This window comes from Montipora foliosa, chromosome 1 (genome assembly GCF_036669935.1).
Source record: "Montipora foliosa isolate CH-2021 chromosome 1, ASM3666993v2, whole genome shotgun sequence".
NCBI classification, from domain to species: domain Eukaryota; kingdom Metazoa; phylum Cnidaria; class Anthozoa; order Scleractinia; family Acroporidae; genus Montipora; species Montipora foliosa.
This window is the reverse complement of record NC_090869.1, coordinates 68,375,069-68,387,568: the sequence shown is the minus strand read 5'-3', so window position 1 is coordinate 68,387,568 and position 12,500 is coordinate 68,375,069. Positions and strand designations below refer to the sequence as shown.

General features: G+C 39.0%; 1 protein-coding gene across 2 annotated transcripts in view; it reads right to left on the bottom strand.

Moving 5' to 3' along the window:
- LOC138006557 (BRD4-interacting chromatin-remodeling complex-associated protein-like) overlaps positions 1-12,484 on the bottom strand; it is a 12,679-nt gene extending 195 nt beyond the window's left edge. The window contains exons 1-9 of one of the 2 annotated variants that reach the window (XM_068852965.1): positions 12,271-12,484; positions 11,890-11,993; positions 11,667-11,709; positions 7,720-9,849; positions 5,075-5,172; positions 4,460-4,608; positions 3,717-3,811; positions 2,072-2,165; positions 1-1,656 (exon numbers count right to left, since the gene is read on the bottom strand). The exon at positions 1-1,656 is cut by the window's left edge and continues 195 nt beyond it. In XM_068852965.1, coding sequence (XP_068709066.1) covers positions 1,094-1,656; positions 2,072-2,165; positions 3,717-3,811; positions 4,460-4,608; positions 5,075-5,172; positions 7,720-9,849; positions 11,667-11,709; positions 11,890-11,930 — 3,213 coding nt within the window. In that variant the 5' untranslated portion in view covers positions 11,931-11,993; positions 12,271-12,484 and the 3' untranslated portion in view covers positions 1-1,093. The remainder of the gene's footprint in view (positions 1,657-2,071; positions 2,166-3,716; positions 3,812-4,459; positions 4,609-5,074; positions 5,173-7,719; positions 9,850-11,666; positions 11,710-11,889; positions 11,994-12,270) is intronic. The other variant, XM_068852974.1, reaches the window with a different exon arrangement.
- Positions 12,485-12,500: the final 16 nt, after the last annotated feature.

Genomic DNA, 12,500 nt, shown 5'->3' with positions numbered 1-12,500 from the left:
TCCCCCATGGGAAAATTGAAGAATAGTCGAGAAAGACACATATTCCTAGCCTTCTGATTAAGAGTGCAATTTTCGAACGTCCGAAAACCATGTTGGCCTCAATTTTGCTGTTAGTTGTTCAAGTTTAAATGTTGCATATACGTAATCGAATTAACGTATGGTAAATAACAAGTTTCACATAAGGGAATTACGTGCACGTTTCCATGCAACAAGAAAACGGACATTTGCTCCAGCACAAGACAGAGTTCTGTTCATCTAACCAACACATTAAAGAGTTTCATCGAAGAGCATGTCTTTGAGAACTACCCATAAGTAAAGAAGATTAATATTATTATTTGCTTATTTCCTTTTTTGGTAAAGAAAAAAGGGGCAAATGTGTCTTGAGGCAATCGCGAAGCATGCGCAGCAGGCACTGTTCCAGAAACTGACCCTATCTAACGCAAGGTAAATCGGCTTGCTATGAACAAGGCGTTTCCTGGTTAACTACTTGAAAACTTCATCAAGCAGAATACTTTCTGCTTCGGTAGAAAGAAAGTCCAAAAAAAGGATGTCGAAAGCTTGTCATGATTTTGGGAAGATAAGTATGCGCAAAGCATCGCAGGTGACTGCGAATCTGAGAAGATACGTAATCATTGGGAGCCGCTTCCGTTTGTAGCCTAATGTGGACAAAGTTAAAACAAGTGCAAGTGTGTGCTCATTGTTGTTATTACAAAGAGGCTCGAGATATTTTCGCCAGAGAAAGAGAGAGAGAAACAATGGGATCGACAAGAATTAACCAAAGTACACAAACTTGGTCCCTTCAAGAACGTTATGATTTTAGTCACCTTGTAGACAGGCCAGTTTCATTCGCTTGAGATGTGTCTGTGGTTGATTCAGATGGCTGGTTACAATGAACTACTTTTCTTCATAATACACCAACTGCCAGATGACACAATAGGTTTATTTTTAAGTTTATAGGTCTACTTTGTTTTGTTTTTTTTTCGCTATTCCCATCACCTCCGTTCACTCACTTACGTTAACTACGTAACAAATCTCCACTGAATACCCTTTTCGATCATTCCATGCGTTTACTTTTTGAATAAGGTATCCATTATCAAAGTGCGCCTTCCACATCCAAGACTTGGTCTAGTTCAGAGGCCATGGAATTAAGCAAAGCTAAAGTGGCAGTGACATCCTCTTTCTCTGTTTCGGTATCCATCGATACGTCTATAGGCGAAGCCTCCCTTGTCACATTATTCAACGTGACATTTTCCACAGTCTTATCTGTAATATGTGAAGTCTGTCTATTTGTCTGGTGAATCTCGCGTGGCGATGATTCATGGCGACCGTCTTTGGTACAAGAGTCCGCAAGCAAAGAATTAGTTCTTTTTGGCGAGGAAGTTATGGAGGTTTCAGTCTTAGGAAACAAGGAATTGGTGTGCGAGTTCTTGATCAGAGGAGATGAATCGACGTTTAAAAGCGAGGTTATTTTGGACGATGCTTCGGATACGGTGTCCTCCATCTTGCTAACTAAGTCGTTCTCAGTTGCCGACGTCACCGAAGAAGCGCAATGTTTTAAGGAAATTGAAACCCTAGGAGTCTCTGCGGAGTCAACATCACTTTGATTCGTTCCATCCGTTGCTTTTTTAATAAAATTCAGGAATTCCTCGGGATCTTCTGAAAATTAAAACAAAACAGCCACGGAGTAAAAATTGTCAGTGAGTGCCACAAGGAAAAAGCAAATAGAATTTTTAGCCAATCACAGCAAAAGAAGACAATAACTGAGCCAATCATATAACGCGAAACAAAAACCTGCAGCCGGCGCTGAGCCAAAGTGCAAAGTCACAATTCAAGGTGACCCGGGTCGCGATTGGCTAAAAATATGGCGCGTTCTTTTTCAGCCCCAACCCTAACCAAACGAAGCAGTTCATTTTCACTAAGCGTACTTTAACGGTCAGTTGAACAATGCGAATTTCACACAAGAGGCCTCCTAGAAAGGCAATGTAATCATTCTGCTCTGGGCTAAGTACCTCATTCAACTTACTTTGCTAGAATACCAGCAATCTGTAAGAATTGGGAGTCATTTTCTCACCTTTCGCTTTCTTTCTTTCTTCAGCTAACGCTGCCCGTTCATTGGTCAAAAACACTCGGTAAAGCATTACCATTTCAGCCGATGGATGCTCCCTCTGAAACCAAAACAAAATTAGAATGCAAACTGCGCAAAAAAATAAATTAGAAGAACAGAAAACAAGAAAAGCAAATGACACGTGCATAAGAAGGCTCGAATTCCGCCGCTCACTCGAGTTCGGGGATCCTCCCCGAAAAGAGACGGATGGACGTGTGAGCGATAGATTGTGTCAGTGTCTGTGACGTAAATTCAAAATATAATTTATGCAAAGTTAATAGCTGCGGAGAAATAGAATTAGACATCCCAAAACACTGATTTTAACAAAACAGTAATTACATAACAATGGCTAAAACGTCTGTGTGAAGTTTCAGATGATGCAAGCTTAGGTTTTTGGTGAAATGGTCAGTATAATGCGAGTTTGAATCATCAACAAAATCACTCTTCGGCTGCTTCGGATCTCTCAGTCGGCCCCATTGGCCCCCTCGTTCTGCCACAAATAAACTGCTCAGCAGTCATTTCAATTGATCTTGAAGAATCTTACTTGCTCTTACATTAGCAAAGTCTGAGGAGAATTTGCAATAACAATGGATCCGAAAGTCGTTATTTGCCCTTTGCGCCGACTGGAAAATTAGTGAAGTTCCCGAACTCAGACGGTACAAAACGACACAATACCATCTTATTCGATGTTTCCAACCTTAAAAGCACTACAAAGCTCGAACACAGGCCATACCTTCGTAGCCACAACTTGAAAATTTCCTCTAAAGAAATATAATTTATGCCTGATCGATCTGATTGGCGGAGATCAACAGTGGATCACCTCACGCGTCCAGCTTTGTCTTCGGGGAGGAGCGCGGGCTCCGGTTCCCGAACAGCGGCTGGTAATCGAGCCTAGTGCATAAGTAGCTAATAAAATCGAGAGTATTCTCAGTCCTTGTGGTTGCGATCGTTTGGTCAGCACATGGGGTGACGATGGGAACGACTACGAACCCGTCGATCAGCAAATTACAGGCTCCGGCACTAAACTCGACAGCAACAGCTACAAAAATTGACTGTAATTGACAACTATCAGCAAACCATTAATTAAGCTTGGTCCACAAAAGCGGCGCAAGAATAAAAACAAGCAACATACGCAAATGCACTCACTTATTGTTAACTTAACCCTTTGACTTCCAGGAGTGATCCTGATTGGTATGTAAATTCTCTTCACAATTTTCAATGAAATGTACAGGTATTGAAGAATAAAAATTATTATCAGCTTAAGAAGTGTGATCTTGATATAAAACCAAATTCTCATGACTACCTAACAAAGAACTCTATGGTGCTACTGGGAGAATGAAAGGGTTAATTCGAGTCTAGTACTAATAAAGATACTAATCATCAAGACTCTATTGAGTTTGCGTATGTTGTTTGTGCTTGCGTCCTTGTGAGGACCAGGTTAAATATCGTTTGTTTTTTTAATGCAAAAATTCCATTCGCAAAACGTACGGCATTGCATCACACATGAAGCTAAAAGGAAGGTCACAACCCTAATAGACTAATAGACTTGTTGCAAACAGAATGACAATGTGTGGATGAAAACGTAATTAAGGCGCTCTACAAGTTCACCTACCATGCTTTCGTCGAATAAAAGTTGTCGATGCTTTTCCATCATTTTCTGACTCCGTTTTACGAGTTGCGTTGATACAGTACTAAACAGCCCCTCCGCTTAAATGAGTAAGACATACAATGCAATGTCAATACGCAAGTACGAAATTTGAAGTCATCATGGATCAAATCCTTAGTTAATGAGGACATTATGGGTTTGTTTAAAAATGTTGAAGAAGTAACCTAAAAAAAGTACAGCCAAAAATACATAGGGTTGTGAATTTTAAAACCTTTTTACATCAGTGATCAAATCACAGTCAACTGCACTTGTCCAAAACATAACATAATTTACGATCATTGTTCTGTATTTTCTTTTACCAGTATCAAAATATATTGGCATATTTTTCTACAATGGTAATGGTAATGTCTTACAATCACGCTACACTTGCAAACAAAATGGTGTACAGTGGAGCTGGGATGGTGCAGTTGTGAGAGCAATCGCCTCCTACCAATGTGACCTGGATTCGATTCCCAGACTCGTCATCATTACGTGGGTCGAGTTTGTTGGTTGTCAACTCTGCTCAGAGAAGTTTTTCTCGGGGTTCTCCGGTTTTCCCTTCTTCTAAAAACCTAATGTCTGATTTGATTTCACAGTCACGTTTAAACTGGTTGTGTAGCTTCTAGGTGGCATGTGGTAAAATGAAGTATTATTCAAGTATTATTACTACAGTTAACACAGCAATAAAGAGAATAAATTAATCATATCACCTTTTTCAACATCATCTTGGGTTGGGCTTTGGTCATAACACACATGGTAAGGGGTAAGACGCTTTACAATATCTTCATGGGAAGTGAAGGGTTTCTTGAGGTCTGGGCGAAGTACAGACTGTTGGTCCTGTGTTAGGCTCTGCTTTAATCTGGAGAAAAGTCAAACTACGTTCAGATGTCAATGACCCAACCTCTAATAATAAAAAGTTCCCAAGCTGAAATTTCACCCAAACAAAACATTTTCTCTGTTAAAATTTCACTTTTAATGTGATGTAAAACTTAACCATCTAGAGGTTGTTTATCCCGCAGCTGAGATTAGGGAAGGGAAGGGTGTAGGGCTGAGATGACATGAGCCACTGTTTTCAAAATTTGAATCCAAAGTAGTTCGTGATGTCACCTCAGGTTTAGACCCATGCCTCTCATGGAATCAGCCACACAACAAAAATTAAATGACATTCAATTTTCTGGAGATTGTAGCCCTATCACACTGTTTCTCCAAGAAAAGAAAATTTATCCATTTTAAGATTTCTAAAATAAATCTGAAGAGTTCCACATTGCCACTTTCACTTGGATCCACTTGGGTTCCATTCCCATAGTGCTAGCATTCAAACTGACCTGGTCACAACTTTTGGTGACTCTGTTGTGTCTGAAGAGTGTGGCCGCTTTAAACCCTTGCTTGTCTCTGGCTTGACTGTTACAGATACCTTAACATTCTAATATTCACAACAGGACAATAGAAACATAAACAAATTAGCATTTGCATTAATGTTGCATATTACACAATATTTTTTCCAAAAGGGCAAAGCATCGAATCCTGCAAATTATCTGATTTTCCTAGCTCTGCCCATGGACACGGTAATGCCCTCAGTTTTTTTTTTCCTTGACCTTAAATTTCCATTCTGAATCTGTTTACCTACAAAAGTTAGTTTCAAAACAGATTATTATGAGGCAAGCCACTTGGAAACAGAATTCAAATAGATAATTCTGCAATAATATGCGAGTCAACAATAATATTATTACAAAAGTGATTTCAGAGAGGAAGAGAGAGAGAGAGAGAGAGATGGAGAGAGTGAGAGGAAAAAATAATAAGTTATCTATATGTAAGGGTCAGTCCGTATAGCAAGAAAATGTGACCTCAGTCTTAAAAAAGCTGCCCTCAGCCTCAGCATTTTCAAGACCACCGCCACAGCTTTTTGCTGTACGGACAGCATATGTTTATGAACTACATTATTTGTACAAATAATGATAAAGTCAATTGCCATGCCCTGTTTATCCAGGAAGTCGAATATCAAGACTTCATAGTTCAGTCCCACTTTCAAAACTCAGCTATTGCACCATGATAATGTACATTTTTAAATTTAAAGTCAATTGCTATTGAGACTTCGTTTAGTCCCAATTTTAAAAAACAGCTGTTGCACCTCTCACCCTTGCTTCACAAAATTTTAATAAACATGCAACAGAATAAATGAACCTTTCTACTAAATGCAGCAAAGCTGCATCCTACTCTATGAAAAGCATCGGCTTCGACTGCATCACTCAGAGACATCCACTACTTTTAATTTGAAAAAATTAAAGAAAGATTCTTTGAAACCTAAGATAAACACTCGTTTTGACAATGACAATGTGAAGCGGCCCCGTCCACACATATTCACATATTAGGATATTTTTGAATCTGCAACTTTTTCTTTCGGGATTAAAAAATATTCCCATCCACACATAGCGTATTCAAATCGAATTTGCCCATCCACACGTATCCGAAACGTATCAGATTCACTCTGACTATTACTCAGGACTCCTCAAGGAAACAGAGGTAACAGAGCATATTTCACGGTTAAGGAACTGGGCTCGATCTTGTTACGTCATCCGGATAAAATAATTTCCGGATTTAGGGTCCACCCTGTTTCAGATTCCTAGCAGATTAAAAAATATCCACTCTGGAGAGCACACTCAAAAAGTTGTGGATTTGTCAGTGAATTTGCCGGATACGGGATACGGGAGGAAGGGGGGAGGGGGGGGGGGGGGGGGGAAGGGGAGACGGAAGGCATATCCGGAAAGAAATTGAATATATCCGGAAAAGTAAATTAAGGACGGTGCCTACTATTGTTATTGCGCATACATTCTGCAAATCTCCAGATACACGGATTTCCTATCGGTAGTGCTTACTAATGCAGGGATATTTTTGCGCGTTTAAATATATGCGGAGAAAGCAGAACTTAGCAAGTGATCTTGGTATCCAAAAAGAAAATTGGGGGTAACCATGCATTTTTCAGAGATTATTAAGCTTTAATTTGAAAAGGAAATCCATACATTGCTCTGTATTTTAAAGCTTTTTGCTAATATTGTTAATTAATTATCTTTGAAAAATGCGTGGCTACCCCCACTTTTCATTTTGGATTTTAATAACACTTGTTGAGATCTGCTTCAGTAAACCACGCAAAAATACCTTTGAATTTGTAGGCACTGTCCTTAAATGACTTTTGAAAAATTTTAATGTTTAAAAAATAATAGCTTGCCCCCAGACACCCCTAGAGAAAGAGGCCATTAGGCCCCTTGTTGATACAGTCAAGTGACATGACTCAAACCAGCCACTAACTTAAATTATTATACATTGGTGTCACCAGCTCGATTTTGATTGGCTATAAGCATGCAGCTAATTCTTGCTTGCTCTGTTTCTCTTGCGTCATACCTACAGACGATAGATTTTATCTATGTAGAATTAATGTCATACCTACAGACAATAGTTTTATGCATGCAGAAAAGATGTCACCTACATCTAATACACTAACCAGCAGTTTGATCAGTTTTGGTCATGGCAGAGCTCAGCTCAGGAATATGCACAATAAAACAATTATTGGATTGGGTTTTCCCAGGATAGCGATAATTATCATGGCCTCAGTTTGTGTTATCCGCCTCAGCCTTTGGCTTTGGCAGATAACACAAACTTTGGCCTTGATAATTATCGCTATCATGCTCAACCTCATCCAATAATTGTTAAATATATTACCGAAACCCTTGCTACACTGATCAGATGAAATATAATTGGTTGCACTCCTTAGCAACAATTCTAGTTTGCCATGTTTTTCTTTCCAGCAAGATTCAGCTTGGAGTTGCCACTACAGGAAATTTCAACCCTTACGACTTATTGATAATGACACTTTCCATTACGTGGAACCACCTTGGGTGGAAATTTGTGGGCATTGCCTGAATGGCCCCAACAATAAAATTTTTAACTGCACTAAATTTAGAAGTTACTCTGGTACCTGAGAGACTGCCTGCCGTCCTGATGTTTGAAGAATTCTTGGAATGTGTGTCATCTTTCCCTGCTGGGTCTTAACATCAACTTGTCTTTGCTGTTGAAGAATTGGTTGTGTTCTATTTTGTACAACAATCTGCTTCACGGCTGTGCCCTGCAGCTGCTGTTGTAACTGTAATTGCTTCAACTGATCTGTTGTCAAACTTTTTGGCTGCACATTGTTGACTATCAGCTTCTGCTTTGTAGCTTGTTGTTGCAACTGAAACTGCTTCAGTGCCTGTAACTGTTGTTGTGTAATTTGAATAGTCTGTTGTGTTTTCGATCCCTGCAGTCCAAGCTTTTGCAAAAGCTCTGGTTGTTTTATGATAAACACTTTCTGAACACCAGTGTTTTGCATTTGTTGCTGCTGTGCTTGAGGGATATTGTTCTGTTGCGTTGTGTTAACAACTTGTAAGAGAGATTGTGAACCTGCCTGGCTTTGTTGCACCACAACCGATTTAGCATGCTGGACAACACTCCCTTGATTTACAACCTGTGCTGTTGAGTGTGAGTTAGGATGATTTTGTACAAACGTTACACCTTGGGGTAATCTAGTTCCTTGGTCCTTTGTGATTACAATATTTTGTTGAGGTATCAGGTTAACTTGCTGTTGTCCAAGTATTTTCTGAATCTGTTTCTGTTGGTTATTCAATGCTTGTTGCAATTGGACATTACCAGCAGGGGCTTCAGCCTTGAGTTTACGATTTGCGTTACTTATCTGTGAGCTCACATTCACTGGTAACTGTGAACTTTGCAGTCTCTGCCCAGTAGATTGTTGTTGAATATTCTGCACTAAAATTTGCTTTTGAACTGGTTGCTGTATATGCTGAAATATCTGAGGTTGTTGTTGAATGACATTCTGCGCAGATTTTTGATGTGTTACTTGCTGAAGAAGCTGTTTAATGACTTCCTCTTGCACCACAATGTTCTGAGGTTGTGTTGTGTCTGACGTTTGCTGTACAGTAACCTGTTGATTTTGCTTCAGTACAGATTGCAGTTGAGATGGCTTTAGTACCTCCTGTTGGACAGTTTGTACAACTTGTACTTGCTGTTGTTGGTTTGGAAGTTTTTGCTGGACTAACTGTTGAATTTGTTTGATCTGATTGGCTGGTAAAGACTGGGGTGACTGTACAAGCTGAGGTGATACCTGAGGTGTAGTCTGGTTTGTTGAATTTTGGCCTCTAATCAAATGCAACAGTTGTTGTGCTTGAAGAAGTTGAGTATGAATTGGCTGCTGACCTGTTCCTGTCGACACTTGGTTTACAACAGCTTGCACTTTCGGTACAGTTGGGTTTGCCACTTGTTGCAAAAGAATTTTATGCTGTGGACTAACCATTTGAGGGGGTGATGAGAGACCACTTTGAGGTAAAATGCTTGGTTGTTTGGGTGCTATTCTCTTAACAGGAGTTGTTGGCAGTACAGGTTGCGACTTGCCTAACAATGACGACTTTGTACCATGGAAACTACCCGTTGCAGCATTGCCTTTGACACTTGCTTTTGATTCAACACCATTAACCAAAACACATTGTGCCACTGTTGATATATTTTGCTGACCACTGACTGACTGTTTATGCGTTACTGACGGAACTCCAGGACTTACAACTTGTCGGGTACTGCCTCCAACTAAACTACCTGTTGAGTTACTTGCAAGTGAAGAAGCATTTGGTGTTTTTGGCTGGATGGGGATAGGTTTTTTACCTTGAAATGTTGTGGTAGAATTTACCGTAACTGGTGTCTGCGACACCCCTAATACACTACTTTCTACAGTTGAAGCCTTTGCAAAACTTAGTCCACTTGACAAAGGAACAGATGAAGGTGCAACTCCTACATTGTAGCTTCCTGTGTGACTTCCCCCAGTCCTTGTTGTGTTATTGTTGACCACTGCATTCACAAATGTAGTTTGTGGCAAAGTTGTTGAATTTAGATTACTTAATGTACCTGACCCTAGTGTAGCTATCCTTGGATTTGCCACAAATTCAGTTGCAACATTATTTCTCCGCAATCCACTTGTGTTCAACTGCGCATTTACTAAGTGACTTCTAAAATCTGATGTAGCAACAGCAGCTGAAGTTGTGGTCTTGGAGTGTACACTGTGATCCTGTCGGCAATAATAATAATGACAATGATGACGATGATGATCGTAATAGTAATAATAAAATGATAACAATGATGATAATAATGATAATAATAATAATAATAATATGAGACAATGATTAGCATATATTTGTAGCACCTTGTATTTGATATATAATAATAATAATAATAATAATAATAATAATAATAATATCACAGAAAATATGTAGCCCATTAATTTGACACTTCAGTTCAAAAAATAGGCAAGGTGATTTAACCTCCAAACGTAGTGTAATTATCTTGCTTTTACCAATGTCTTATAGTGCAAAGGTACAGCATCCAGTGTAAAAGCATAAAGGCGAAGCTCCTGGTTTATTTATTCTTACAATAAGTTAACCTGGCTTGAGCCTGCAATCCAATCAAAACCCAGTACCCAGTCAGCGGTCAAATTAATTTTTTAAAAAAGAACAGCTGACCTTGATGGGCTCTAAACTTGAGTCTGCAATATGCTCATGTGATACTGGTCAGCGGAACCTTGTTTTGACAGGTGTCTGTGTCCAATATCAAAGATGCATGCTGTAAACTAGCTGAAGTATAGCTGCCTCAATGACCTCTAAACTTGAGCCTGCGATATGGTCACATGATACTGATCACATTGGTATACATGGAGGGTGGAGGTACGTAGGGTCGTATGGTGACCAAACCAAACTTTCTTGCACAGATGGGTTACCACATTTTCTTACCCATGGTGCTCCGGTATTAAAATTAACGGTTGATTCAGGTTGGAGCCCTTCCAAGTGTGGCTGATGTACAGCTGATGAATTTCATCAGTTTGACCACAAATTCAAAGGGGAAAGCCTATTGTTAACATTTAAACAAACTTTCTAAGCAGTAATGAGAACTTTGAATTATTTCATGAATAGTTAAGTACATCTAATAAATATTATTAACACCTACGATCCTCTAAATTACAGACCTAGTAGGAGCTAAAAACTATCACACCAATAATAATAATAATAATTGATTATATTTCTTGGTTTTCACATGACATCATCAAAATTAAAAAAATAAGGAATTATCAATCTTTTTGAGATTTTAGTTTAGTTAATTATTAGAAGAGCTAAAGACTTGTCTTTTCACAAATTTTCCGTTTGATAGGGTTTTTCATCTTGTGATAAAGCAATGAATTTCTAAGCTTTTGCGTGACACGATATTAAAATGGAAGCCGAGAATGCTGTCACATAGTTTAAAAAAGTAACTTATCCACTGAGATTTTGCAATATGAACAGTCCTTGTATTAGAATAAGTACTCATATAGATGTTTATGAGCCCTCAGAAGACAACTACAGGCTTTTTATAGAAAAACTCAAAGACATATGTTTTTATTAGCTTCTGGCAAAAACATGGCGTCTCCTTACAAAGCCTTATAAATTTGAGCAAAACATTTCTTCGAATATCTCCTGCACGAAACATCGCACAGACCTGAACCTTTGCGAGACTGTTTGAATATATTCATGTTCTTTTATCTCTTTGATTCTTGACTCCATTTGTTGAATGGTTTTGATGATGGTGTGACAGTGAAAACTGGCAATAAAGTGCTTGCAAAATGAAAAGGAATGACATGATTATTGATAAACATTAACCTGCCAAGCATATTTTTGTTGACAACTTAAACTTTTGAACTAAAAAGTCATTCATCCAATGGAATACAGAGACTTAAAAGCAGGCTAATACATATTAAAAGAAATGAACTTTTTGGTCAACCAGTTACTTATATTGAAACCTTATGACTGCCACATGTAGCACATGCTTTAACATTAGAAAATTAATCTTTATACAGACCTGACTGTTAGTTCTTAGAAATTCCTGCAGGGCATTTGGATCACTGAGGAGAAAACATAAGTAACTATTCAATTAACTGAAAAAATTCGGGTTTATCCCCACTTTAGGCTCAAATACTTAACTTTCCTTTCTACATAAACTTCTCACGCAAAAGTTGGGAAATGCAGGTAGAGTGAAACTTTACTTAGCTTAATTACTATTTTCTTAAGTTATTTTCGCTTACTTTATAACGTCAAGAAGACATTTGGCGCTCCCATTGTCCATAATTTCAAATGCAAGTCTGTTCGACGAACTGTTGCTCTCGCTTTAATAGTCACTCGTCTGAACCTGCAGTCAAAAATTATGAAAGTAGGTATTAAAAAATGCTATCGAAATACAAATTTTCTCAAAACTTAACGTTAGCTTAGATAGAATTACACACAATTTAGAACAGTTTCCGGAACATTACTAGAAAGAAGTTTCCCGAACTCTCAATATGCCAGGCCGTCTGAAAAAAACTTTGACAATAGGGGGGTAAACAGCCCCCTATTCAAGAGGCCCAGCCGGCTAAACATTAGCACAAAATCACGAACATCTAAGGTTCGCGTTCGATCGAACGGCCTACCTGTCCTTGTGTGCATACGATGATCTTCACGGGCCTTTAGCGGGCCATGAACCAAAACTGCTCCCTCATGTTGACTCGTGGGAGAATGTAGTGTGTCTGGAAATGGTCGTTTCGGCCTCGGGCCGGGCAAATTTCCTGTTTTGGAGTGATTTTAGCTAAAATTTCAAGACGGACATGCGACCGCGACTCGCATTTGTTCCAAGCAACAATATGTGGGGTGGCCAGGGGCA